The 27,710-nt window shown below is 54.9% G+C and overlaps 9 protein-coding genes across 9 annotated transcripts; 3 read left to right on the top strand and 6 right to left on the bottom strand.

Annotated features, from left to right (window-relative positions):
* Nucleotides 1–1,427: 1,427 nt before the first annotated feature.
* On the top strand, nucleotides 1,428–4,298 carry A1O3_03100 (uncharacterized protein; the record flags this gene model as incomplete). Its single annotated transcript, XM_007733239.1, has 1 exon — nucleotides 1,428–4,298. The coding sequence occupies one exon, from the start codon at nucleotides 1,428–1,430 to the stop codon at nucleotides 4,296–4,298; it is 2,871 nt and encodes a 956-aa protein (XP_007731429.1).
* Nucleotides 4,299–5,371: 1,073 nt separating this feature from the next.
* On the top strand, nucleotides 5,372–7,095 carry A1O3_03099 (succinyl-CoA:alpha-ketoacid-CoA transferase; the record flags this gene model as incomplete). Its single annotated transcript, XM_007733238.1, has 3 exons — nucleotides 5,372–5,464; nucleotides 5,526–6,887; nucleotides 6,967–7,095. The coding sequence occupies 3 exons, from the start codon at nucleotides 5,372–5,374 to the stop codon at nucleotides 7,093–7,095; spliced, it is 1,584 nt and encodes a 527-aa protein (XP_007731428.1).
* Nucleotides 7,096–8,380: 1,285 nt separating this feature from the next.
* On the bottom strand, nucleotides 8,381–11,131 carry A1O3_03098 (uncharacterized protein; the record flags this gene model as incomplete). The annotated part of the gene is made up of 1 exon (XM_007733237.1): nucleotides 8,381–11,131. One exon carries the CDS (start codon nucleotides 11,129–11,131, stop codon nucleotides 8,381–8,383), a length of 2,751 nt encoding a protein of 916 aa, XP_007731427.1.
* An 875-nt stretch (nucleotides 11,132–12,006) lies between these two features.
* A1O3_03097 (IQ domain-containing protein containing GTPase activating protein) lies at nucleotides 12,007–14,457 on the bottom strand (the record flags this gene model as incomplete). The annotated part of the gene is made up of 3 exons (XM_007733236.1): nucleotides 12,007–12,161; nucleotides 12,219–14,064; nucleotides 14,116–14,457. The coding sequence occupies 3 exons, from the start codon at nucleotides 14,455–14,457 to the stop codon at nucleotides 12,007–12,009; spliced, it is 2,343 nt and encodes a 780-aa protein (XP_007731426.1).
* A 3,489-nt stretch (nucleotides 14,458–17,946) lies between these two features.
* A1O3_03096 (chitinase) lies at nucleotides 17,947–19,137 on the bottom strand (the record flags this gene model as incomplete). The annotated part of the gene is made up of 1 exon (XM_007733235.1): nucleotides 17,947–19,137. One exon carries the CDS (start codon nucleotides 19,135–19,137, stop codon nucleotides 17,947–17,949), a length of 1,191 nt encoding a protein of 396 aa, XP_007731425.1.
* A 611-nt stretch (nucleotides 19,138–19,748) lies between these two features.
* On the top strand, nucleotides 19,749–20,789 carry A1O3_03095 (2-dehydropantoate 2-reductase; the record flags this gene model as incomplete). Its single annotated transcript, XM_007733234.1, has 1 exon — nucleotides 19,749–20,789. The coding sequence occupies one exon, from the start codon at nucleotides 19,749–19,751 to the stop codon at nucleotides 20,787–20,789; it is 1,041 nt and encodes a 346-aa protein (XP_007731424.1).
* A 471-nt stretch (nucleotides 20,790–21,260) lies between these two features.
* On the bottom strand, nucleotides 21,261–23,362 carry A1O3_03094 (uncharacterized protein; the record flags this gene model as incomplete). The annotated part of the gene is made up of 2 exons (XM_007733233.1): nucleotides 21,261–23,278; nucleotides 23,350–23,362. The coding sequence occupies 2 exons, from the start codon at nucleotides 23,360–23,362 to the stop codon at nucleotides 21,261–21,263; spliced, it is 2,031 nt and encodes a 676-aa protein (XP_007731423.1).
* Nucleotides 23,363–23,761: 399 nt separating this feature from the next.
* Nucleotides 23,762–24,902, bottom strand: A1O3_03093 (glycosylphosphatidylinositol transamidase; the record flags this gene model as incomplete). Its single annotated transcript, XM_007733232.1, has 5 exons — nucleotides 23,762–23,991; nucleotides 24,062–24,183; nucleotides 24,255–24,320; nucleotides 24,383–24,464; nucleotides 24,548–24,902. The coding sequence occupies 5 exons, from the start codon at nucleotides 24,900–24,902 to the stop codon at nucleotides 23,762–23,764; spliced, it is 855 nt and encodes a 284-aa protein (XP_007731422.1).
* Nucleotides 24,903–25,647: 745 nt separating this feature from the next.
* Nucleotides 25,648–27,607, bottom strand: A1O3_03092 (uncharacterized protein; the record flags this gene model as incomplete). Its single annotated transcript, XM_007733231.1, has 4 exons — nucleotides 25,648–26,208; nucleotides 26,265–26,582; nucleotides 26,650–27,314; nucleotides 27,361–27,607. The coding sequence occupies 4 exons, from the start codon at nucleotides 27,605–27,607 to the stop codon at nucleotides 25,648–25,650; spliced, it is 1,791 nt and encodes a 596-aa protein (XP_007731421.1).
* Between the last annotated feature and the right edge of the window lie 103 nt (nucleotides 27,608–27,710).

The raw sequence follows: 27,710 nt of genomic DNA, 5'->3' as shown, positions 1-27,710 counted from the left end.
GCCAGCCAACAGGAGTGCAATGGGGACGATGGCACAATATTCAATGATGATCTGCTGTAAAAATTGCCCTTGTCTAGTAAGGTCGGCGGCGCTTGTTGCTGATCTAAACGATCGCAGCGTCGCATTCAAGCGGGCAAACCTTCCATTGGGCCCTGACTGTATAGATAAGCTTCCAGGGGCAACGAGCTAGGGAGAGGCTGATAAGTTGATGTGGACTCTGTACGGAGTAGAGGCGGCAGCATTCATGATGCTTGGGTGAAATTTCCATCATCAATCCTCTCGAGTCTCCATCGTCAATGTGAGCGTGATACGTAACGGTGCAGAGATTTCGATTTCGATTTCGGGTCGGGTTTCGGAACGGAAGAATGTCGATCCGGCGTCGACTGAGTCAGCGCATCACGTGATTAGTATATCAGTCACGTGACTGCAGCGAACCGTGACCACATGGAGGGTAGCCAGTTACGTCATTTGCTTCCACCGGCTTCTGTCGCAGAAAGGAAAGGCTGCCGAGCCCACGTGAGCCACATCACATGGGAAACCCTACCATTCCGTACTGGGACAACTCGAGTTTGAAGCCATGGCAGTGTCTACTATCCTGTGGGAAAAGCATTCAGGGTCAGAGACCGACAACTGCCAGGGCCTCCTGGTCAACGACTATCCGTACACTACAGAGTATCTATCCCATGCACCTCATATACGGATGATACACAGCTGGCTGGTTCTAGAACACCACAGTCCCGTGACAGCGCCTGGTCCCTGCAGCGACCCATCCGATGTGCCTGCTGGCCACAGTCGCAAGGCTGTTTGAGTGCGATCACCGCCAGGGTCTAGATCGCCAGCACTGCGCCAGCCTCGATCTGGCTAGCAAAACCAGGGTCAAAGGTCCAAGCGCACCGCGCCCCCGCCAGACAGCCGGCGCTGATGCTTGGCGTTTCTTTGCCGGACTGCGATCCAAGAGCTTGGAGTCCGATCTGCGTGCTCTTTTTCCCATCTCTGCTTCAAGGGTTTGAACAATCGAACCAAACACATGCTGCCCTTGGGAAGCCCTTGGGCCGCTGTGGCGGAAATGGCAAGGCCGACCTGGCCCTGTCTTACAGAACCCTCTTTCTCCCTCCTCCCAACACCGTCTCGTCGTGGTCGTCATGCCACGACTGCGTTGCCTCACCATCGCCATAATAGTATCACGACAGCCGCCCTCCATACCTCCCCGCTTATTGATCGCGTTGAATATGCGAAATCGAGCGTGAAAACGACAACGTACTTCATTCCCTAACCAACGGACGCACCGAACTCAGTCAGCACGCTAGCGACCTCACCCTTCGATCCCTTCAATCGTTTCGTCCCTACCTCTGTACCTAGACCCCTCGCATACCCATTCCACCAGGTCGTCCTTGGGTCGGGCCTAGGGCCTAGAGCCATGCCGCAACATGGTCAACAGCCCGCCATCATCGCCACGGTCACCTAAGAGACCCTTCGCCGAGATCAGAGACAATTCGCGTCTTACTTCTCCGTCGCAACTCAGGTCGCTCGCAAGACACAAGAGAGTCAAGATCGACCACAGCTCGAATGACAATGTTTCAGTTGGAGGGCCAGCACAGCCCCAGCCCCAGCACCAGCCCCAGCCCCAGGCTGTGACATCCTCCGTTCTACCTTCTGCGGGCGAGGGAGAGTCAAGCAGCGACCGGAGCGGAGCCAAGTGGTTCAAGAGAGTGAACGAAAATGTCGACGGTCCGACCAAGAAGCGAGGGAAACGTGAAGGTGGACGGAGCCCACCTTCCTCAACCCTCTGGTATGCTAATGCTGGTTTAGATGAAGCGCCTTTCTATATCTCTCGCCAGAACAGATACCAGCCATCCACTCACCTGCACTCCGTCAACGCGGACAGCTTTGGGCCATTGGGCCGTGACGACACCGAGAATGATGAGCTACGTGGCGTGATTGATGATCTGACGGTGGAAAACAAAAGATTGAAAAATATCCTCCGAACCTGCTACAACCGGGCAAGTTCTGTCAGCAGTGATTCCGACCGAATGATCGAAGTTCGCACGCATGGCCTCCCCCCCGAGAAGAAGAGAGAGCTGGAACGACTCCTCAAAAACTTTGCTACGGGTGTTAATGGCGATGCTGCTGACTCTCAGCCCAGTGACTCTACGCCGGCCGACAAGTCGGCCCGGAGCAGCGGCAATGGCGCATCGCCCGCCGTCAAACTGCCAGTCGCAGATCCCTCCCATACCGACTCGGGTTATGCATCCCGGTCCAACTCAGCCCTTCATTCAACGCCATACTCGGGTGCGCTTCATGACGGGGACTCTAAGAGCAAGAAGGACTCGGATATCAAAAATTACCTGCACGATATCCCTGACTCCCTCTTGCCCCAAAACACTCTCTCCGTGAGCGAGAGTACCAAAATGCAATTGGTGGTGCAGCGGCTCGAGCAGCTGTTTACGGGCAAGCTGGCAGTGCCAGGCGAGCACAGCTTGCCCATCCAACAACAGAAGATTGCTCGTTCTGCAGCCAAGGCAGATCGCCGAGAGGATGAAAAGATGAATCGAGCGAGCAGACCTGAAGGTTCCCGCGAGGCACAAGTCCTCCCGCCAGATTCGAAGATCAACCTCGATGCCATCGATCAGGGGAATGCACCGCGGCTAGGAGCTCCATCCGGGTTTGGTGCCTCTCCATTCGGAACCCCCAAATCCAGCTTGGACGTACCTGGCACTCCAGACCAACGACCCACCCGACCGTTGGACCTTGATATTCATCGTGCCCAAGTGGCGGCGGAGAATATCCGGTATATTCAGCATCTGGGTCTGTCGTCACCGGAATTCGAGAACGGCCCCGAACACCCCGGACAACCGTGGATGTATCTCAATTTGCTGGTCAGCATGGCTCAGCTCCACACCCTCAATGTTACTCCCGCCTTTGTTCGGAAGGCGGTCAAAGCTGGGAGCAGGAAATTCGAACTTTCGAACGATGGTCACAAGATTCGGTGGAAGGGTGATAGCTCCACGAGCGGCGGGGATCCGCCTCAGGGAAGTCCGATCTCTCTGACGCCGCGGAACTCGGACGATCCGGGCGACGATGGGGCGGGGCGTCGAAGCGGGAGGAGCGCCACCAGCACGGGCAATGAAGGCGCGTCCACGTCGCTTGTAGATGAGCGAACCTCGCGAGAAATGGTGAGCACGACGTCGAGACGGCAGGACTCTACAGCCACGTCGTCCAACCTGGCGGTTGGCAAGCCTTCGACTCTGTCCAAGGCGTCATCGTTTGACTACCGGCCACTCGTGTATCAGGAGAAGAAAATCCCGCTCAAGGCGCAAAAGTTCTACTTGGATTCTTCCAGTTCAGGTGGCGAAGTGTCCCCCGACTCCAGTCGCCTTGATCATGCACTGCGCCGATCAAGTCGCCGACCGAGCGGAGACGGTCTCCTCACCTTTTTCCGCAGTCCTCATTTCTTTGTGGATTTGAGCGGTGACAGCGTTCCTGATGCGCCGCGATTCGACCTGCCGCGCTGGCCGCCGGGAGTGATGGGGATTTCTGACAAGCGCACGCGTCAAGACGACGTTCTTCGGGACTCCTCGACATCCTATTTCGTCCGCCTCACGGAGGGAGGACAGAGCGAGGAAGCTGTAGCGTGTCCCGACCTTGCGTGGTCGATCTCACCTATAAGTTCGGCAGGCGAAGATGAGACACAACCAATCGAGCTGCCGGCGTCTGGCCTTGGAGGGGTGAGGCCTGAAGACAATTTCGCGCTGGATGTGGAGGTGGAACGGGCCAAGGTGGACTTGGTCGACCGTCAAACCGGCGGCATGCGCCCGCCCACTCAATACGCCTACCGCGTGCTCCAATGCCGGAAGCTCGAACTCCAGCCTTCGCGGCTCCCGCCGCCCAGCTATGTTTTCTTCACCAGCTCGTCATCCAGCGGAGAACAAGATTGTCTTGACGGCTACTCTAGCAGCCAGTCTTCCGAGCCGGACCATGCTCCCGCGGCGCCCGGACTACTGTGGCAGTGGTCGTCGAGCTCCAATGAACAGCGACCTGGCGAAGAGTATTCGGGAGACAGTACCCCGGATGTTCTGCAGGGGGGCCGCGCGCGGGCGCCAAATAACAATGGCGGGGTGGTTGGCGCCCACCATCACGATGCAGATCTGATGATGGCCACCCAGACTGGAGCCACCACGAACGATAATGGCAGCCTCGCGGCAACAGTGGGTGCCACCTACAGTGCGGCCTCGGCGGCAGGTCGGAATGCTGCGCGCGAGGAAGATGAGGAGGGGACGAGCAGCATCGATTTTGAGTAGAGTCCGACTAGCTTAGCCAACTGTGTTGTGATAGCTTCAGGGATTGGGATTGGGATTGGGATTGGGATTGGGATTGGGATTTGGATACCCTCGGATGCGGGCGGTGGCAAACAGGGACCAGGGACCAGGAACCTAGATAATGATGGAAATGATATGATATGGTACGGTATGATTCTAGTATCATTATCACTTGCCTTATGGAGTACACAGTAGCAGCACACACGGACACAGTACAGTAGTAGTCGCCAGTCACTACGGACTAGGTTCGTGGTTCGTGGCTGGAGGCGTGCATCGGATGGGTGTAATTAGTCCTTTGTAGGACGGATAAAGAATACTCCGTCCGGCGTAGTCAATACGGAGTACGGATAGCACCTAGTAGTAGTAATACAGCACCGGGGAAGCCTGAGCCAGCTACGGGCATTTTCGGGTGAGAGCCAAGGGGTCAGGGGCCCGGGAACGGGGAGGACAGGCACAGGATGAAGACACTGCGAAGTCTTGCCGACTGACTGCTGGGAGAAGTGATAAATGGCCCGAGCGAGCGAGAGGGAGGAGGGACTGAGTGCCAGAGGCTGTGCGCGAGTAGAGTCCCAGACCAGCTCCCCGCTGCTTTTGATTTGGATTCTCCTCATCGGATCGGTACCGCCTGCGCCTGCGCCCTCAGGTTTCAACTCCTGCTCTGCGGCCCCTAAGCTGGTAATAATACCACTCCTCCTACTATAGAGGTCAGAGCACAGAGTAAAGAGTAGAGAGTAGAGAGTAGAGAAGCCTCCTAAGCCCGCGGCCTGATTCCTCCCGGCCTCTGCTCCGTCCTGGCTGCTCTCGCTCTCGCCCTCGCCTGCGTCTCCGCGCTGCCAGCCCCGATGCTCGGATCGCAGCCGTCGAAGCTCTCCCCCACACATCTTCCACTATCCGTCCGGGTTTTCCTTCTTTAGCCGACTTCTCCCTCCGATACTCTCCCTCCTCCTCCTGCTCCTCCTCCTCCTCCCGATCGTGCCTCTGCTGCCGCTTCTGTCTTTGCTTGTCCTGAGGTCCTGAAGAGTCGGCCCTGCCCACTGACTCTACCCACTGTCACCATGTCGTCCTTCCTCGAGTCTACCATGCGTCTACCCTCCGAGGCCTCCAGGTGCTTGCGGACAGCCCGACATTTGACCCGCAGTCCGCGAAAGGTAAGCAAAGCAGTTCAATCCCCAGCCAAACGGTTCAATTGACAGGAGCTTCGCTGCACAGCAAAACCTCCTTCTCGCTCGCTCCTTCTCCTCCACCCTCCGCCGCCACGAGATCAACAAGATCGTGCCGTCTGCCGCCGAGGCTATCAAGGACATCAAGTCCAACTCGACCCTGCTCTGTGGAGGATTTGGTCTCTGTGGCGTGCCCGACACCCTCATCAACGAAGTGGCCAAGACGCCCTCTATCACTGGCCTGACCGCCGTCTCCAACAATGCCGGCATCCCTGGCGCCGGGCTCGGCCAGTTGCTGGAGAGTCGCCAGGTCACCAAGATGATTGCCAGCTACGTGGGCGAAAACAAGGTCTTGGAGCAGATGTATCTCGGCGGCGAGTTGGAACTCGAACTCACCCCTCAGGGCACCCTGGCAGAGCGATGTGCCGCGGGCGGCAAGGGCATTCCGGCCTTCTACACCCCCGCCGCATTCGGCACCGTCGTGCAGACGGGCGAGCTCCCGCTGCGCCACAACCCCGATGGTACCGTGGCATCCTTCGGCAAGCCGCGCGACGTCAAAGTGTTTAATGGCAAGAGCTACGTGATGGAAGAAGCCATCCCGGGAGACTACGCCTTCGTCAAGGCTTACCGCGCCGACAAGTTGGGCAACTGCCAATTCCGACTGGCCGCCAACAATTTCAATGGGGCCATGGGCCGAAATGCTAAAGTCACCATTGTCGAGGCCGAACATATCGTCGAAGTCGGCGAGATCGACCCGGCCGCCGTCCATCTCCCCGGCATCTATGTCAGCAAAGTCATCCAGTCCACCGCGGAGAAGAAGATCGAGCGGTACGTGAACCGAAAGGAAGAAGGAGACGTGACCGACAGCCTGGGCAAGGGCGAAGCCGCATCCAAGCGCGAGAAGATCGTCAAGCGGGCTGCCAAGGAGTTCCAGAACGGCATGTACGCCAATCTGGGCATTGGCATGCCCATGCTGGCACCCTCGTTCGTCGATGAGTCGGTCGAGGTCCAGCTGCAGTCGGAGAACGGCATTCTGGGCCTGGGCCCTTACCCCAGGAAAGGCGAGGAAGACCCGGATCTGATCAACGCCGGCAAAGAGACCGTCACCCTGCTCCCCGGTGCCTCCTGCTTCGGCTCCGAAGAGTCCTTTGGCATGATCCGCTCCGGCCGCATCAACCTGTCCATGCTCGGCGCCATGCAGGTCTCGGCCCGCGGCGACCTGGCCAACTGGATGCTGCCAGGTAAGGTCAAGGGCTTCGGTGGCGCCATGGATCTCGTGTCGAATCCCGAGAAGACCAAGGTTGTCGCCCTCATGGAGCACACCGACAAGAAGGGCAACCCCAAGATTCTGAAACAGTGCGAGTTCCCCTTGACTGGCAGAGCTTGTGTCAGCAGGATCATCACCGAGCTGGTAAGTCAATCTTCACGTCATGTAGCACCCGCGCGGTCGAGAACCAGGACCACCCACGCTGACACAACCCCTTTTTTAGTGCGTTTTCGACGTCGACTTCACCAGCGGCCTAACCCTGATTGAGCTTGCCGAGGGCGTGACCGTCGACGAGGTCAAGGCCAAGACCGAGGCGCCCTTCGCGGTGGCCGACGACCTCAAGACATTTTAAGGCCCTGTCGGACCATCCTCTGACAGCATGTGCCGTGGGGAGGGGGAGAGGAAACGGGTGCTGAGATGCCGGGTCTAAACCTTGTGGAGAGATGCGCCCGCAGCATCGGGCCCGGATCCGGATCACTCGACACGCGCTCGACACAGAACGGGTTGACTCTATCCTTGACCTCGGCGCACCAACAACCCAGACCAACCCCCGTCCTTTCCGACGGCGTCTGTGATGGAGATGGAGATTGTAGCTACCTCTGGTCAGTGGTGACAGCTCATCCTGTGCTTAGTTGCTGGACAATGATGGAAGGGCGAACCGCCCCCGCAAGGGGATGGCGCGGGGCCGGATCAGACCGCGCTGCACGGCTCACCAGGCCACCTACACAAGAGGGCGAAGTCGAAGTCAACCACACGGTCTTGGTCGCGGTCCCGTTTGCCCTGTGCTACAACTACAGCCTCGGCCTCGGCCTCAGCCTTCAGTGGGACGTGGGGTCCCGGAGTTACGAAGGCATGTTCACCCACATTTATATTTCGGTGGGACCATTCCACCCCGTGTACGGAGTACTGTATGGCATATGCGTAGCTTAGCTCGAGTTGAAGTTTGCAGCAAGACAAAAGCGGCTGGTTCCTGTAAATAATGGAATTTTTTTCGGCAGACCACATAATTTGGCAGACCACATACAATTTGGAAAAGGGCACAACAGCATTGTTTTTTCGGGGGTATTCCTGTCGTATTACAAGTCTCATTACTGAATCTCAAGCACAAAGCGCAGTGTCCTTCATCCTGCCAGCTCCTAGCTCCTAATATGCTCGGCTTTAAGCCCCAGCTTCATTGCTGTGTCCCTCCGTAACACGTGACAGGCTTGCTTGCTGTACTTCGTACACGGCACCCGGCCCGCGCCAGAGTCTCCACCTCCACCACCACATACCACGGCTAACTAAGCACCTGGGCAGGCTCGAAAGCACACCGGGAATCACAATCTCGAGGCTCTGGATGCCTTCTCCATGCAGACGTGGAGATGCGGAGCCACGGAAAAACACTCAGCGAGACTCGTGGTGTACAGACTGATCCCACACCCAAGTTTGTTTGGAACAGCCTAATCGTAATCGCAGCAAGAGCAAGTCGAGTTTCAGCAAAGCATCCGGAGACTGACAGTTGTGGCTTGCAATGATTTACCTCGCTCCCCATAGAGACAATGCCTCATCCCAGATCGTGGCGAGGCAGCATGAGGATGTCGTCTTTAAATGCCTCGAAAAGGAGCGACGAATTCAAGTCAGTCCTCTTCCTGGTGTTATCAGACCTCTCCGAAGAACTTTTGCGCCTCACTGTCCAGCATCTCTGCGGAGGCTTGACGGTCAGCGAGTGCCTTGGCAGCTTCACGGTCCTCCTCTATCATCTCAATAGCAGCCTCAACGTCACCCGCTGCGGCACTAGCATAGATATTCAGCCGTGACATCTCATTGTGATCCATAGTGCCATAGCCCATCACCCTAAGGGTTTTGACACATCGACCAACTACAGTGGTAGAGGAAGGCGGAGGTGCGACGACGCCGGTGCGACCCCTTGGGCGGGTGTATGGGGTTGGACTTGTGATAGGCGACAGATTCGGTCTCGAACGTACAACAGTTGAAGAGATGGACGAGGATGACGGCTGGCCCGAATTGCGGCCGAAGTGATGATTATGTGTTTGGGGATTGACTGAAGAAACTGACTGCGAAGGGTGAGCGTGCATCGGCACGGGTGGCGCAGGGCCGAATGCCATAACATCAGTGCTCGGTCGGTTCACCCGTGGTTTATTAGTCAGGTTGTCGAAACTCGGTCGGAGGAGATCTGCATGTCGTGCACGCATGCGAGTGAATTGGGGAGGCTGTGCGAACACATGTCGGTAACTAGTATTGGTGCTCTGAGCTCTAGAGAGAACTTCCTCCCGAGATCCTTGCCCAGAGAAAGACCAGTCAGCATTGCCAGATGCCGGCCTGGATATTGATTGTCTGAGAGCGCCTTTGGGCTGGTGATCCCCTGCGGTCGGTTTTGGACGGTCAAAAGCGGTCGAGTAAATAGGTCTGTATTCATTCAGGGGAGTCATCCACAGAGGCAATTTGGCATTTGGTCCTCCTCCAGCAGGGCCATCTATAGGCTGCGAAGCGAGTGGCGCAAGAGGGTCGAAGGGTCCATTGAGTCTTGCAGCCGGATTTGTTCCGCCCACAGTATGGTATCTTCGTGGAAGGTAAGCTGCTGTTGCTCGAGGATACATGTCAGTGACAGGGCCGTTGAGGCGAGGTGAAAGAGCCCCTGGCTTTTGTCCTTGAGTTGGCGGAGCCGAGTTTTCTGTAGCCTGCATGGACCAGTCCAGATAGGACGGCTTCGGAGCAGCAACGGCGGGATGCACTTCTTCTGATTTTTGCTCGGGCCAAGCGCCAGGGACAGTCGTCGCTGGTAGTGCGGTGGATATCACCTTGATGACTGTCTTGACCTCTTTGTTAAGCGTGCCGGGTTGTTCTAACTCAACATCGTCCTCCACAGAAGGCTTCTTGTATACATCAATCTTTTTTGGCTCGGTTGCACTATTAGGAGAGCTCACGCTGGCAAGCGTCTTGTCCTTGATGGAGGGTTTCTCATCGAATTTCGCTCTCGTCTTCAATCGGGTCTGCTGCTCGAATTGTCCGATACTGGGATAACGGGTCAAAGCTGATGCTGTGCTAATACCAGTTGGACCGAAGGAAGAAGAAATCTTGTACTTGTCTTGCAGCCCACTGACACTTTTGGCCTTTCGAACGGAGATCAATGGAGGGTATCTAGCGCAAAAGTCGGGCTCAGATGGTTCCAGATCAAGAATTGACGATTTGTCGGTTTCGGCGCGGGCACTGACAGTTTCGACCGCATGTGCCGCTGGTGGTTTTAGATCTTCGTGCCGCGGCACTCCAGAGAACTTTGGCTTCTGGGCAGAGGGGAGATAGAACGAGCGGTTGGGGTCGATGGATGGCCGAACTGGGTCGACAGGAGCCCTAACTGGGCCGAGTATTGGCTCTGGTTGGGATAGGGTACTTTGAACAAAGCTGACTCTCTTTGCGTTCGTCTCCGCTTTGGGTTGTGCTTGGTGTTCTCCCGTGGCAGGACTTAGTACCGAGGGCGACGGTGGCTCAGTCGGCTCGGAGACAGGTAATCCGGGTCTGTTTGCGTTGTTGGCCTTGTGCTCTTTAAGTTCATGGTCGATTGCTGCCAGAAATCCTAATCCAAGTTCGCCAACATCTGACATGATTCCTTTGAAGCCGCTCAGCACGCCTTCCACCGGGCTGCGCTCTGCTCTGGTGGACTTCTCAGCGGCCTTCCGTAGACCGAATGCGGTGATCTCGAGGAAATCTGCAATAGGGCCCATATGGGATCCCAGACCGTGGAAAACGTCAGATAGAGCGTTCTCCAACTCAGTCGAGTCTTCTTTCGCGGGTTGTCCTGAGATTGGCTGAGTTGGCGTGACACCGCTGGCAACGTGCTCTGACATGGCCGTTGGTAAGCTGGCTTTGTTCATGTCAGGAGCTTGGGGCGATTCATTTGGGTTGGCCAGTCTCGGGCACAGGCTGGAGTCGCCCGCGGAAGCGCTGAACGCAGAGTGAGGTTGTGGTGAGGCTGAGCGTGGGTGGTTGACCGTTTCACGGCCTGCAGACGTGCCTCGACTGTTCATCTTCTTGATCGTGGAGGTGTGGTGAGTCTTCCATGCAGCCATGCTTTTACTATTATGTTGGATGTCAAAGATATGCATCATCTTATCGTCGGCTTCCGGAGTGGGAGTAAGCTTCAGGGCTGCGGGGATTGAAAGAGTCGAGTGTTGTGCAGGCTCATCGAGACGTTGTCCCAGTTCAAACGAACTTCCAACTGTAATGAACTCCCCATCATCCTCGTCCATGTAGGAGAGCATGGCATCAGGCACAGATTGGACGGTGTCGTCATACTGATGGGCTGTGATCTGAACGACACCCGGGGGAGCCTCGGACCCATTCAAGGCGCGTATGCCAAAGGCGGGGAGCATGGGTTGGGACGAGTCCGCCATGATGATGCCGGACTACCGTGTGCTGTCTGGATCAAGAAGCGTGCATAGAGAAAGAATGAGGTTACAAGAGAATCAAATCGCCTTGCAGTGAGCAGGAGGTGAGGAAGAGGAGGAGGAGCGAGGCTGCAGTGAAAGTCGAGTCACAGGTAAGAGGCAATCCAGGCAGCAGGTTTGGCCTGCGCCTGCGGACACAACCCCGCACTTGGGGCGTCAGATGGTTTGATCCTGTACCACAATAAAAACATGGGGTGCCTGTTATCTCCCTTGCGCTCCACTGCCACCAGACTGCCACTGCGATTGTCTCAGGCTTATTAGGTCCTAAGGCCTCCTAAGCCTGTTTGCCGCGCCTGGGTGCAGCCTGCGGTTTGGAGACCTCACAGCGAGCTAGGAATGTATCTCCTCCGTATCCGCACTCCGATCAACATTCAGTATTCCTTCCATTCAGTTCAATTTCGCTAAGGCCGTTGGTATATCTCAAATCCAAATTACAGCAGTCCATGACAACGCGCTTACTACTAGTACAATGGTATCCATCCGAATTCATCTGGCTCGTTCAAAACTGCCGCCCGGCATGGCGATCACCATCACGGAGCATTTCTCTGCAGTGGGGCCGAGTCTCCTCTCGATACAAATTTCATTAATACCTTCTCTTGTCCGCCGATATATTACAACATGAAGATCAAGTAGGCTGGTGATAAAACAAGGGTGGAAAAGGCAGCGTGTCCCTCGCAGCGATGTGTCGGCTAAATCAGCAATGCTCCCCCGTCGATTGCTCTCGTCGTAGGCGCGTCTTTTCCGTCGTCAAATCTTGGGTGGTTCTGCTGAATGGGGCAATCAGGTCCAGGGCGTAGATGATGTAGATCGTATATCTGTCTTTATTTCTTCCTCGCAAATCTCCTGTTGAGGAGGGCAAGGACCTTTGAAACATCAAATTGGACGTACTCAAGGTCGAGGTCGTCTTGGCCATCCTTTTGCATTTCTAGCAGGTCATCCAGCTTCAGATCCAGTTCAAGCAGGCCACGAGCACGCCCTGCATCGCTGTTAGCCTTCCTGGTAGGCCGTAACCGGTCGGAATCATGGTACTCACCTTTATAATGCAGGCTGATGACGAAGGTGCCCGCAAGAGGACTCCGGAACATGAAGTAGATATTACCTCGTCGATTTTCGGGCACATTGCTTCTTGTGATGACCCCGTCCTTCTCCAACTGCGCGTGGGTAAACTTGTACGGACCCAATTCACGCACTTTTTCCGCCTTGCCTCTCCTAGTTCCTTCGGATTGGCTTCGGACATTGTGCAAGTAGTTCTTGTATGTGTCGAGCTGCGACAATAGGTAGGTGTTATGATCCCGGATCGTCTTGTAGACATCCTCCAGTTTGCCCGTCTCCTCAAGCACCTTCTCTTTGAGGGACCCAAGATGGGCAAGCTCTTGTTCTACCTCGTCGCGAAGGACCGCGTAGTCATCGGCGGGATCAATCGCCCCCATGTCCGACAGCTGGGTCAGAAGTTCAAGGCAGCGAATGCCTTTGCGAACCATGACACCATCATTCTTCAAGGTTCCAGCCGCCTCGGCGATTCGGCCGAGGCGCAGCGGTCGCCGCAAGACGGCGGCGTTCTGTGGTAAGCTTCGCATGATCTGGACGAAAGTGCTCTTTGCCTCCATGAAGAAGATTTCTTCTTGAGTGATATCGAGTGCATGAGTGAGGTCATCGAACGATGTTTCCCATTTGCTGAACAGCGGCAGTGTGATTGCCCTATTTTCCTTCCTGGGTAACTGGGGAGGAGCCGGGCCAAGTTCTTGAAGCAGGATACCTAGGTGAGACGAAGGGTCCTTGGCCAACTCAGTACTGTGCTTCTCAAGCAAAGCATGAGTAGCATAGACTTCGTTCAAGCTGATCTGTAGTTCTAGGTCTCGCTTGGACAATGCAACGTAGTTGTCCATCTCCAAACTCTCATAGAAATCTTGGACTTCGCAGAGATCGAGTAAGAATTGATTGCAACGATCCTTGTTGCGCTGGATAAAGGGTTGCAGTTTGGCCATGTATGGTTCTTTGGCGTATGATGGTTTGTTTGCCAGGTTCTGGAGCATCTTAGCAATGTAGGTCAGTGTCCGTTTCGGCTTTTCGTCCGGGACGCGTTCGATCAACATGTAAGATTTAGGGGTGACGATGGCAGGATTGATGAAGCGTAAGAAGAAAAACCCGCCAATGAGCGTGCAGATGGCCTGATCCTGAGCTTCAGGGTACTTGCGCCGGGAGAGGTTTCGGATCTGTTTGCAAATCCAGCGAATGCCGTACGGGGCCTCCTCCAGACACTCGATAATGGCGGAGAGAAATCCCTCCGCAATTTCGGTCAGCATCTTGAGCCGAGGTGCAATGATGGCTTGAACTTGCAGATTCTCGGCTGCAAACTCGGCGGTGACCGACCTAGGCAGATCATCTGGGAGGGAGCCAGTATCTTCTTCGATTTGCTTGACCATGGCCTCGTAAACCTTCAAAGGATTGATCTCGAGATCCACATTGTTTAGCTCGGTAAGTGAGTTGATCTTCTCCGCAAGGACCTCTTTCAGAAAGCTTTGACCTGGACCCCTTCGGGTGTAGGTGGTCATCATCCGTGAGACAGGCGTATTCTGCCGCAGCAAGGAGGAGTATTCAGGGGTAGTCTCGAATTGATGGGTCAGGACTGATTGGAACATGGTCAAGAGCAGATGTTCTTCCCGACTTTCGTACTGGTTACCATATATGGTAAACATGACGGTCTGCAGCAGGGAGTCTATCTCGGCCATCGTCACCAACCGGCACAGATGGGCGATGTGCCTAGGCTCTGATTGCAGCATGAAAAGAAGATTGCCGTACTTCTGAGTCTTGTCGTCGTTCGGGAAAGAACCCTCCTGTAGTTCAGAGGCATCATCCAAATGACTAGCCACCTCATTTTGCTAGGACGTTGTTAGCCAATATCTCGATCAGCTCCGGAGGAGATCACATACCTCTTCCAAAGCCATCCGATTTTGGATGAGGAGGGCGATTCTCGAGTCCAGATATCGGACGTCCTTCTCCAGGACGAAGTTCTTCTTTGATTGATTCGAAATCTTAAGTTTGAGATCTCGGAGGGTGCGCTGTGCTCTCGCGAGATCGTCACTGATTTCCAGATCTTTGTCTTTTGCACTGATGCTCGCATACAAGGCCGTCATGCTCACCCGTTTGCTTTGGCGCAAGGACCTGGCGCCATCGTGGCTCGAGTAAGTGTTCTGACGAGTGACTGGTTCGAAAGAGGAATTGGTTGAGGTCGACGCCCGCGAAGCGGGTTGAAGCATGGTTGCGACCGACATCTCGCTCGCCTTGCTGCGCCGGGCCTTGGAGCGGTCCTTTGCACTGGAGACACGCCTGGGAACGTCGGAGCGGATTGACGAGCTCATTTACTCGCGAGCACCAGGTGGCAGGCCAGGGGGAAATATAGATGGTGACAGCCTCGGTCCCGGAGGATTGGGCGAGGATGATGGTGGACGTGTTTCAAAACGGGCCGCAGGTCATCGGATGCGGTGATGCGGTGAGGAGTGGTGCTTCCCCTCCTGGAAGTACGCAGGTCGGCTCTCAAGTTGGAAGGCAGGACAAGTGTCGTGAGGGTTGTTTGTGTCGGTCTGGCACCGGAAGCGCAGGCCAATGCGACCAGCGCGATAACAGATTGAATGATATGTTGTTCCTCCCGGCACGATCTCGATAACAAAAGGCAGCAGACGCTCCGCCCCAGGAATATACCGGACTCTTCCTCGTCCTGGTACCGGCGAACTCGGGAATACACCGGATTCCAACGAAGTGGTGGGGGTGGTCCTCAGCAACTAGGAGGTGTAGAAGGGCGGATTGGTGCGCGGGCGCAATTTAACTGCGTTGCGACACGGATGCTCGTTCTTTTAATGGAGTGGTAGATAGCGTGAGTACCGCTGGTTGGTGAAGACGAGGAAGATAAGAGGTGTGCAGAGAGCGGAACAGAGGAACGAGAGCGAAGATGAAGAGAAGAGCGAAGTCGGTTCAACAGGAAGTCAGGAACCAGGAACGGCGAAGGGCGAATGAAGAGGATGAGGATGAGGGCGACTGTGCGTCTCAGTGATGGTGCGGATCTGGAACGGAGGGGGTGCCAGGCGTACGGTGGTCGCCCCGACTCAACATGAGATAGCCAGGCGTCAAGGGTCGTTCAACGGCCATCTGGCATGGAGAGAAGAAACAGGAGATAGGGGAGGGATGGAGTGTGAATGGTCCGGTCCTTTGACCTTTGGGTGTGAGTGGACACGGGCACACACACACTGCATGCCAACCCAACTTAGTACTGAAGAGCTTGGACGACGAACATGGTCGGGATGGTGGGTGGTGGCCGTGGCCCTGGGGTGGTGGGTGGCAGGTTGGTGGGTGGTGGGTGCGCGGACGCGGACACGGGCGCGGCTTCAGGGGTAATTCTGTCACTTCCACCTATTACCACTCCGTACTACGTGCTGCTACTGCTAGTCGAGCCGAGCGACAAGCTCCAGGTGGACCACCACCACCTCCTCGCCCTCCTCGCGGACACAGGGCATGTTTGTCATTTTGAACAATGAATAATCATCCATGGTTCCATGCCTGCCGACTCCCATCCTCCGACTTTGGATTTGGAGGCTGCCTCGAGCCCTGAGCCCTGAGCCCTGAGCTCGAGCTAGGGACAGACCCCAGTGCACACTACTCCGTACCTACACAAGACCAGTTCCAGTTCCATGCTGATCCGCACTCACGTAGCAGGTATCAGATATCGCATCCTCGCCCCTCCGTGGCTGTAGCTTGTATTCAGTGATGATGATGATGATGATGGTCGTCATTATCCATATCAATAAATTGTCATTGTTCCGATCTGTCCTGCTTTTCGAATCTCCCCTTCGCCTCTCTTGTCTCGCTTCTACGTTTGCGTCCAGGATCAGGCTCCGAATCGAGTGGCGATCCCAAATGCTGGGTAATCATTAATCTGGTACATTCCAGTCTGGCCGGCATCCAATTTATTCCCGCCCTACAGGGTGATGCTCATCGGTGTCAGGACCTCATGACATGCAAGGGGAAAACAGGAACCGTGCGGATAAAACTGCCTCTTCCTTGTTCAAGTTATCTGGGAGCTTCAGCCATGTGCATAACATGTACCGCGTACCGGTCCACTCTCCGCCCCAGGACAGCTGGACAAGCTCAAAGACGTGCTGGAATGCTCGGGACGTCGTGGTTCGACGATCGTACGCACTTGATCGATCTGACCCCGTCTGACGGGGAAAAAGCGCCTCTTTCTGCAGGACATCTTCTACCCGACACTCGATAGTTCCTGGAACCCCGGTTTGAAGGCCAGCCACTGCACAGCAAGAGAATGTGGCGGTCTACTAGTAAGGTCAGCGGCTGTTTTTTCCAGTCAGGTGCCCAGACATGCCGTCCATTACGGGGTGGGAGTTTCCCGAGGCGTCAGGTCTTTTCTCTGCATCCGTAGTTTCCCATAGGAATGCTCAACTAATGAGAAGTGGTTGGACGGAAGTTGAGTTGGTGGTGCCAGGGGCTGAAGAACACTGATGTTAGGGTTCGTCTGACGGTCAGGGCTCTGTTTCAACTCCCCCCTGCTCCGGGGATATGGGCGGGAGGATATCTCAAACACATCAGTGCACCGAACGAAACAGGCGGGTTCCCACCCTCCCGCAGTGGCTACGCGGTACGAGGAGGGGTTTAATCACTTTCATCATACGTATCCGTACTCCGAACCGACAACAGGATTCGGTCCGGGCAAGGCAAACTAGCGACACAATTACAATGCCAGGAGTCATCCGTCTTGTTCGCCGCCACCTGTAAACTGCGAGTGTCTCCCCATTTCTAGCCACTCAAGGCACATGTTGGGCACAGGGGTACGCTATACGGCACAAGACGAAGCACATTTGGATAGCAGATAGATGAACGACTCGTCTGAGGCCAAGGATGACATGAGCCTAGCAGTCCACAGTCCAGCCTTCAGGGCGTCGAATCTATCGTCCACTTGTGATCTTGTGGCCCCTTTCCCATCCGATATGTGGTACCGGCTTCCTTCGAATACATCTTTCTCGGCCCAGGGGTGTTGATTGGCATGTGTGCGGTGAACGGTACACGTAGAAAAGAGACAGTCGAGATTTAGATCGGGACCAAGAGGGGGAGATTTGACGGGAGCCATAGACTCTCTAAACGGGACGATTGCGGGGGACAAACGGGATGACAAACGAAGGAAATCCCCGGTGAAAGGCTCTGTTAGAGGGTGGCGAACAAAAGAGTGACATGAACTCCGAAGTGGTGTGGAATAGGGTCCCGTGGCAGTAGTCTAAAGTCGACGCCGGACGGTCTAGGTCAGTGACGAGTTGAAGATGGTGGTAAGATGGGAAGGTGTAGAAAATAGAAAGATGGGCGCAGGCATCTGGTCGACGCAGTTGTGTTAATATTAATAAATGTCACCCGCCACCGCCACCACCTTAAGCACCACCACACTGAGAGTCAAGACATTCGAGTTTCAGGCGCGCTCGTTAGCACAATAGTCCCGGAATTCACAGCCGAACTTTGACGTTTGGCAGGTACCACAGTTGGACAGAGTATTAGAGTAGCACGGGCCGGATACTCTCACAGTGTGTCCTACAGTATGATCCTCCGAACTCGGGACTTATGATTTGTCATTCCACCCATTCGGCTCCATGGATTGGATACAGTTGCAGACGATCGAAGACGACGCAACAGGGTCGTTCCGAGGACCCTACGAACATTGGCAATGCTCGACTCGGAATGCATCAACAGCACCCCCCATATGCCATCCCCTAGTCCAACTGGTTCCGTAGATTCTCATATTTGCTTTCGGGGTACGACAGACAGTTCTTAGCCTCCTCCAGTCGACCCGGTCCGCCACTTTGTGTCACAAAGGTCTCAATGAGGCTGCCGCCGCCGACAGCTTTATCAGCAGAAGATTCCCACCACATGCCTCCGGCCAGGCCATAGTCGCGGACAAAGGCCGCCTTTTGCACCACCACGGCCGGCGTATCGTAGCTGATCATCGTCTGAGACGACGGCGAATAACTCCAGCTGGCCCCAATGTGGGGGTCATGGTACTCAGAGCTATCCGACTTTGGAAGAGCTTTGTAGTCCCAAACCCCCTGTTCCCAACTACCTTCACCGACTCCGCTGTATGAGTGCCCAGGTCCTGCAGTGGACGTGAATGTCCGGCCATACAGGGGCATCCCGAGGACAATTTTCGAAGGGTCGACACCACGCCGGGTATAATGCTCGACCGCGGCGACCGTACTGAATGGCGTGCACTCCGGATGAGATTTCGACGGAAACAGATTCGCCTGATGCCCTGCTCGCTGGTCCCACGACCCTGCGTAGTCGTACGCCATCAGGTTCCAGAAATCCAGCAAGCGATCCATCTCCGGGATGTTCAACTTCTCAAAGTTGGAAGGTCCAGCGGGGCACGCAACCGTCAAGTAGAAATGGGTGTTCTGACGTTTGGCCGCAGCAGCATCTAGAGCGGCTCTTGTCTCACGCAACAACTTGACAAAGTCTTCAGCCTCGTGATGGTTCTTCGGATATTCCCAGTCCACATCAAGTCCATCAAAGCCAAGATCCTCGAGGAGCTTGACGGCGCTCTCTGCAAAGCGCCTCCTGCCGCTCTCGGTGCTGGCTGGCTGGGCGAAATTGGACGAGTACGTCCAGCCACCAATACTCAGCAAGATCTTGAGATTGCGATTCCTCTTCTTTTGAAGGAACAACTGTTTGACGCACCCGTAGACATTGGTCCCGGTGTCATTCCAGCTGTCGCTATCATAGTGCTTGTCGGTGTCGGACCAGGGGTCGGTCAGGTAGACTTCGCCACTTTCCGGCCTGACATTGGCAAAGGCGTACAGGATGTGAGTGAGGTATTCAGCAGGTAGGTCTTGTGGATGATGATTTCGGCCGTATGGCGCCCAGTTAACGTAGTACACGACCGACCGAATGCCGTCGCCGCCACCCATGAGGAGATTGGTTTCGTCAGGGCCCAGTTCAGGGATGAACTGTGTCAGTGAGGGGGAAAGTCGGAATGAAAGAACCAAGAGCAGAACTACAGCGGGAAGCATGCCAAAGTGGACGGGGGTGAGGCGCCTTAATACTGGAGATGCATCGATATCATCAAGGTTAGTACCAGCTGGCACTGAAGACTCTTGGATTGGGGCGGAGTGACTCAAGCTTCGAGTGAGGCCCGGCTGTCGGTGCAGTGTTTGTCTCACTTCACCCTGAACGACGGCTGCCTGAGATGCTTTGAATGGCAGTGATGCAGCTGCTTGCTCTTGGTTGGAGGAGGATGTGGTGGTGTTGGTGGTGTGGCTGATGATGATGACGCGGGAGGCGGTGCAGACCAAGACCTACGTATCCGATATCGTGGCTGGGTTCCCCTCTACGGTAAAATGTTGCTCCGCTGCAGCCTCGGCAGTATGGCATCATGCATTCAAGTTGTGAACCTCGTCCTAGATACCAGTTAATAGCATCTGAGGTACGGAGTACTTACGCACCCCGTGTGAGCCCTCTCTGATTATTCCTGTACTGCGGAGGCCGGTCAACTGTTTCCACCTTCCACGGTAGAAACAAAATGCCGCTGGAGATCCTGTTCTTCGGAGCCGGGGCGATTGGGGCCTTCTATGCTTCGCGCGTGGCGGTCAATCCAGACACCAATGTCTCGGTCGTCTGCCGGTCCAACTACTCTGCCGTGGTGAAGCACGGGTTCCGCATCACATCCCCGCAGTACGGCGACTACCAGTGGACGCCCACGCGGACATTTAACTCGGCGGAATCAGCGCGGCAGAGCGGCGTTCGCTGGGACTATGTGGTGGTGAGCACCAAAGCCCTGCCCAACGTCTCGGACGACTCGAAGCTGCTGGAAGGACTGGTAAGTCCGGGGACGGGGACGGCGACGGGGACCGCCATCGTCTTGATCCAGAACGGGCTGGGCGTCGAACAGCCTTATGCGCGGCGGTTTCCCCACGCGTCTATCTTGAGTGCCGTGACAGTCGCGTCCGCGGCCCAGCCCAGCAACGGCCACATCAAACATAACCGATGGACACGCATCAACATTGGACCGTTCTTCTCCGACGCGGACACGTCGCTCGAGTCGAAAGAAAGGGCCACGGCCCAAAACCGGCGCCTGGTCCAGCTGCTCGCCAAGGGCGGCATCAAGGATGCCATCGCCGACACGCACGAGAAACTACAGCTGGTTCGCTGGCACAAGATCGCCATCAACGCCGCCTTCAACCCCTCCGCCGTGCTCTCGGGAGGGAGCCACAACCAAGCCATGGCCTCCGACCCCGAACTCTATCTCCATCTCAAGGGTGTGATGGACGAGGTCCTCACCACCGCTCCCAGGGTCGTCGGCACTCCCTTTCCGCCTTCGTTCGCCTCGTCCGATGCCATTCTCCGCTCGACGCTGAGAAATAAGAGCGGCAGCAAACCCAGCATGCTGCTCGACTGGGAAAGTGGGAAGCCTCTGGAGCTGGAAGTCATTCTTGGCAATCCCATCCGCATCGCGCGGGAAAAGGGTTACGAAATGCCCCGGCTGCAGAGTCTGTATGCCCTGATCAAAATGAAAGAGACGAATCGAGAGGCTAGGGAGGAGAAAGCGAAGAGCAAACTCTAATCTTACAATAAATGATGGGATCCTTTTTAGAGACAAACCGACAGCTTCCCGGCCAAACGTTTCATCCACACCTACTTGCCATATCCGATCATTCATGCGTCCTGTCCTGCTTCACGCGGCGCGAGGAGATGAACTGAGATTCTATCTGTCAACACAGCCTCTTCTGGCATCAGGATCGCCAAATCATGCTAAATAAACTGTGGTGATGACAAGGAGAGCCGACTAATGCTGTACCAAATACCAACCAACCCAGAGTGTACCGCCTGCTCTCAACCCAGTCGAAGAGGCCTGGCGCAAAAATCGTCGACCGGCAGCCGACCAGCCCAGCGTCTACATGTCGATAGGGAGTAGAAACCGCAGCATCCACGATTGTGGGTTCTACTGCTCCATGGCTTTATGACATGCCCAGGGAGCTTAAACCGTCAATATTACCAATTCGTTGAATCTTCCTGCCTACTACATAGATCTCGGTCATCGAACCCTCGATGTAGACAGTTTCTTCACCGCACGTGGATTCTCTTGCGTGCTCCCGACCGTGAACCATGAAGTCGCCACCAGGGTCGCGCCAACAATCCACGCCGGCAGCCAAATGCACAATACTCCCACCGGCACACCCCAGCTCCACCAGACGTCCCATCCAAAGGCCAGCTTTTGAAGCCAGTCCACAAGCACGTCATTCCGGCCAATGGAAAAGAACCCATATGCGGCCAACCCCGCGGCCAAGCCGGTCGGGCTGAAGATGAGGAGAAGGAGATATTGAAGAATAGAGGCTCTTCCCCCGCCTGGATTCCGATCCACAAATGCAAGCGGTATACAGACAATGCCGAGAAACATGCTGAGACTGAAGTTCAGAGTCGCGAGCACGGTGAGGAACAGGCCTAGTAGTAATAAACTCAAGGACTTGATCAGAACATATTGTTCGTTGGTCGGTGCGGCAACTGCGGGCAAAGTGGTGTTGTTCGGCATTTCGGGCAAAGCTGATGCTAGGATGATAGGTAAGACAACGGTGAATGACGCCAGGAGAAAGAATGTCGATGGGATGGCCTTGAGGGTGAGCGAAGTGAGTAGGTATAGGGGAATAAGTGATGCCAAGTGGATGGCAGCCAGCAAAGTGATTGGAAGGACGAGTCGCCTGTCAAGAGGGCTGAATTCAACCTTTGGGCTATACTCGAAAGCTGGTCGTGTCTGCTCGTCAGCATCGCCCTCTTTCTCTCTTCCGCTCTGCTCAGCCTTGCCCTTCACCGCAACAATTGGCTTCTCTTTCACTCGGTAGCCGCTCAAAACCCAGAGATAGATTGCCATGATCGTGTAAGCGGCAGCTATAACCATGGCACTTGGGAGATACGTGCCAATGCTCACAAAACGATTGGACTGCATCAACAAATAGAAGAAGAAGCTCTGATGAAGCTTTTCCAGCAGGTTGTTCAGACTTCGACAGATACTTTCAATCGTCCTTCCGAAGGCCATTTCGTCTTGCCAGCCCTGGCCAATGGCAGTCAAAGTGATGGCATCAATATGGTATGTCATGAAACTGGAGTGCGGACCCGTGGCTTGGCCGAGTGCCTGTGATGCCATCCCACGCACCAGCGTCTGAAGCCGGGACGGGTATGAACTCTGACTGTCTCGGTCGGTGTAGGTGTGTTGGAACTGAATCGAGGTGCCTATCCCCATCTGGCCCGATGCAATTGTCACCGCCGTGTTGAAAAGGTCAAGATTGGGCAGCGCCCCATTGATGCCGTCATACGCAATGTGAAGAGTCTCGAACCGATGTTCGAATGGATAATCAATGCAAACGGCGGCCTGGAGAGCTCCGGACTTCAATGACAAGTCCTCAACGGTCCGAGGATCATGTGTGGAATGGTATGCGTCGATCCAGGCTTGTGGCCCGGCGAAACTGTCGGGGGTGACCAGGAAGATGATATCCTTCGACCAAAGAGACCATCGCTTGAAGTATCTTGCAAGTGAGATCAAGAGAGGTACGCCGTTGGTATTGAGGTCGTTATCGATGTTCTTCAGGGGTGCAAGTAACACGATTGCCTCTGTTCCATCGCCCCGCGGAGCATGGAGTACTGCGTAGACATTTACGCCCTCGTAAGTCTCACCAGAAGAGGTGTAGGAATAATGTTGGCTCGCGGTCTTCAAGCCAGCATTGCGGAACAACTCTTGTATCTTCACACTTCTTTTGTTCTCCCAGTCTCTCTCTTCTTTTTTTGAAATTGTGACATTCCCACTGGAGGTTGATGCGGGCCCCAGAACTGTAGCCAATTCCTGGCGATATGCACGGAAGACATTTTGCTCGCTTCCACCGAAATAGGTATGCACTTGACCGGGCAAAAGCGCGTTTTCGGAGATATAGGTTTGCCGCGAGTATTCGTTCAGAGGGAGCAGGAGGATCCAGACAATGCCTCCTAGGATGCAGAGGGCAGAAAGGTATGGGGGGATCCGTAAGAGGCGCGGGTCGTCCTTGCGCAGCCGGGAGATGGAGTTGCCTAGGGCACAAGTCAGAGTTCTCTCAGTGCCAAACGATGTCAGTCGTCGTCGGAATACTACATGTACTCACGTATCAGTCCCATCTTGGCCTGGCTCGGCCGGTCTACGCTTCAGCACAGCGCCGCCGTCTATCGAGGTTGCTCAGTGTGGCCCGTTTATAGACGAAATCTGTACTAGATGCCATATGCCGAGGTTCACCCGCCGCAGCCTTCTCGCCTCCTGCGACTCAGTAGTGCTACTCGTCACTTGCTTGGACTTTGGTTGTGCATGCAGCCTCGATCTTCAAAGAGGCGTCAAACATTTGCTATGGCGGTTCTCCTCATAGCGTCATTAGTATACAATGCGAAGGCAGTCTATACACATCAACCCCCGTTTTTGAAGGGTCCCGTCCTTTCAGTCCCCAATATTTAGCCAACCAGCCTGTCCCAGTATAATACTATATTCGAAGCTCATGTCAAGATCCAGAGTTGCAGGCGTACAACCTAAGGCCCAAGCCTTTGTCCGCTGGCACCTCCCACCCAGCCTAGGCCGATAGGACTCACATGCTCACCAGGTCCACTGGTCGAACTGGAGGGAAGTACACCATATCGGCCGTAGGTCTTTTGGTCCACCGAGACGTAATGTGGCAACCTGCCCAATAGGTTGAGTTTCCCTTCGATCCAGCGGAGAACTCGTTCTGGAGGGGCAAGGAATCGAATGTACCCTAGACCCCCTGGTTCCTTGTCAGCGGGGATGGAGAAGTATGGGATGAATGAGTGCGAGAGCACTGCGGAGGTACCTACAGACATATCCTGTGATACAGCCGGACAAATGACCAAGAAATGATGCGTTGGGGATCAACACAGATGTGACCACCAAAATGGCCAGAGGCGAAATCCAGGTCGGTATCTTGTAACCGGAAATCCTATCAAGAGCCATCAGTCAGAGAGCTCATACTGTAGACTTCATCCGCTGCCAAGGGGAGGGATCGCATACTCGATATAAGGATTGGTCTTGTATGTTTTGATCGCCTCAGACGCCAGCAGAAGGAACACCCATATACTAGTCCCAGAGGTCAGTCGTTCCTCTTATGCCAGCCTAAAAAGGTTCAATGGTTTTCGTACCTAGCACCAAGGACTGGTGTATTGTCTCGAAGGATAACGCCGTCCAGTAACAAATATATTCCCGCGGGTATTTGGCCCAGCGCTGTAATGATCATCAGTACCTCTCATTTGACACTGGTATTCCAGTCTTTTTCTTGCGCTTTCTGGGAATCCGGCAAGACTTACGGCCCATGAAAAGCGCCAGGCTGTTCAATGTCCCCCATTCGGCCTCGAACCTTTCGAGCAAAGGTATCAAGCATACCGTGTCCAACAACATATGCCAAAAGCCCGTGTGTATCAGAGCAAACGTGTTCAGCCTGTACATGCTTCCGAAGCCTATTTCTTTAGGGGTCAGGGAACCCCACTGAATCACGCTCCACACACTCTGGAGTTCGAGGACCCAGAACGCGACAATGGCGAGCAGAATGAGGCGCGTGAAAAGCGGGAGTCGGAAGAGGTAGGAGCGCAAGCGGGATATGTTGATGAGGCGCGTCGGGAGAGGCAGACTCAGGTTGTTGGTGGTTATTCTGGGGGCTGCCATTGCGGCGGTAGGCCTTGAGACGCGAAGGATCTTGTACACAGCTTCTGGTACTGGAGAGGTTAACAGTTCCGCTTTCCCGTGAAGTCTTGGAGATGAAGCCGAAGTGTCTATCAACAAAGTCCAGTGTACGCCCTTGTCTCGTACGCCATCGCGGTTGGATTTTTGTGCGTGATGAAAATGCGTACCACGAATACACTGAAGAGTCCAAAAGGTCGACTGTCTGGGAAGTGGTCGAACGCCTACCAAATTGCGGAGAACCGCATCGTCCAATACAGTAAATCACCCGGCCGTGCCGACCCAGCAAATGATGGTCCTATGATCTGCAGTTGTGTCTCTATATATATATATATATACATCGATCATCGAGCCATATGATGAATTAGAGGGGATCAGTTTAGCAGTGTGATTGTATTATGTTCAACGAGTGCCTTGTCCGCAAAGCAGCAGGACTCTCGCTACGGACTCTCTATAACAATGCAGTCTGGGTATCATCCAGTGTCAAAGTAGGGGTATCGTGCAGCAGGCAGTAACTCCATCCCGTGTCATTAGTGTCCCAGTAGGTCATAATCAAAGGTCGTCAAAGGGGTATCGCTCGCGAGTGTAAGTATAGAATCTCTTCTGCCAGCCAGCAAATGATTGCGAGAATGCAAGCCTGTAGGTGTCGTATTACCCCCTTTTTTCGTGTTCTTCTTTTTATTTTTCTGGGTTGATGGTTGGCCAAAGACACAGTCAATGGGCGGCGATTTCAGTATCGCGAGGATATTTGGGCTCTATGGAGCTCCTTCCGACTGGCCCAGCCCTTCAGAGAGAGCACAATGATCTCGTAAGACATGATCAAGGCGGTCAAGCCCATGGTGACGGTGAAAACGAACATGGCCATAAGATCGGCGCTTTCCATATAGTGAATGACGTCTTTCGTGCTGGCCATGAATATAAGGCCGCCGGAGATCAGACAAAATGCGGAGACCAGCTCAGTGGGTGGTCGGGAGGGGTAGACCGACGTGGGAGGTGCGATGTAGTTGACGATATAGGTGCACAATCGAGCCACAGAGAAGCCGGCGAGCATAGTGCCCCATTGCTTGTGAACCATAGTGGACACCATCGAACTTTGGTGATGAGAGGACATCATGACACCCAGGAGGAGTATGATCAATGCCGGCATTGGGTTAAGGGATGTAGTGTAATGCTTTGGAGGCGTGCGCAGTTCAAGCGCGTCGCTGGGATGCACCTCCGTTCGGACCGGCATGTTGTCAACGGCGGCATTGAGGCATCCTCGGACAAACTTTGACTCGATAAGCATGCCACACTGCGAAATGATTAGCCATTTTTCAGGAGCAGGCTTCCTGGATTTGAGAAACGTACCAAGCCACCGCCGAAGAACAGGATGGAGATGGACACATGTTCCAGATCCTGCGCGGTCCATTCACCACCCCAGGCTGCAAGATGTTCGAGGAAGACGTTGGTACTGCCATAGAGGAAGATGACAAAGGATTCGACGAACTCGGCGGAGGGCACGGCTGCTTTCCATTGGCCAACCTGGCTGCGGGCCGGCTTGATGTTCCAAGCCCAGCCCAGATCGGCAAAGCAGCCCATCCAACGTCCAAGTGTCAGCAATCCGTACCAGAAGAAGATTCCTCCTTTGATAAAGTGCGCAAGTCCGTTGAAGATGTTGTTGCCTCGCTGTCGATGGTCAGTAGGGTCCTTACTGCGACTGCGCCCGGCTTTCAGGATGCGGGGGGAGACTTACGAAGATGCCGGCATATGTTACCCCTCCTGTGGTCAATGCAATAAAGCCGAGCACCAGAATCGTCCTGTCGATGATTTCGTACGCCACCTCGAAGATTCGCAACGGCTTAGCCGAAAGCAGATTCGGGACTCGGGCGGACAGGTACTTGTCGACGACATGAATGCGCCACCGAGAGCTCGGGCGCGATCCTGGCGTTGCCGGCTCTTCATCCTCATCTTCCGGCTCAGGCTCAGGCTCCGGTTTCTCGAAGTCGTCAAAAGTGTCGCGACGATGGGGAGTTGCGGGAGAACCGTCTCGGCTGTGGAGGGTGGATGATTGTTCAGTCCCCTGGCCGCTGTCCCCTGACCAGCGGTGGTTCTTGTAAGGATGGGCGTTGTGGTGAGTCATATTCTCCACTGACACAGGCAAGAAGGCTACTCGCTCCGCAGCGGGTGCCTCGGGGGCCTTTCGTCTCCCAGAATAGGTGAACAAGAGGCTCATGATGACCTGGGCGGTTACAACCCACGTTGCGATCCAGCCAATTTTGTGATGGGCATTATTTTCGTACAGGTCCGGAGTATTAATGTTGTACACGGTACCGAACAAGACTCCCAGACCGTTGAGGATGAGGAAAAGGAACTGGACCGGCAGTGCAAACCTTGAACGAGCAACGCTGAATACAACGCCTGCTTGCGTCAGTGCTCCTGTCTTCCACCTGGTTCACGAACTTACCGATGGGTAGGACCAAGAACCATGCCAGCACCATGAGAACGATATGCGCCAGGATCATATTCCCATGCATGCCCAACCCGGCATAGCTCGGGAGGTTGTATAGATCATTATCATCTAGGGGGACCTTGTCGTGGGTCTCGACGCCCTTGCCCATATCCATACCGGTGTGTTCATCGTCGCCGTGGGCCGTGGTGGACAGGGCCAGGTAGAGCAGCACAGCTGCTATAGTATGTCTCGAGGGTAACATCCGGCTGAAGCAATCCCCAGGATATATCAGCCGATCCTACTGGTATGCCAATGGCGCAGCCACAACCACCCACTCTCTTCAAACGACCGAGAGTCTCCAGGGA

Source organism: Capronia epimyces (assembly GCF_000585565.1).
Source record: "Capronia epimyces CBS 606.96 chromosome Unknown aczIQ-supercont1.2, whole genome shotgun sequence".
Classification (NCBI taxonomy): domain Eukaryota; kingdom Fungi; phylum Ascomycota; class Eurotiomycetes; order Chaetothyriales; family Herpotrichiellaceae; genus Capronia; species Capronia epimyces.
Note: the sequence above shows the minus strand (reverse complement) of the source record. Positions and strands in the feature narration are given on the sequence as shown.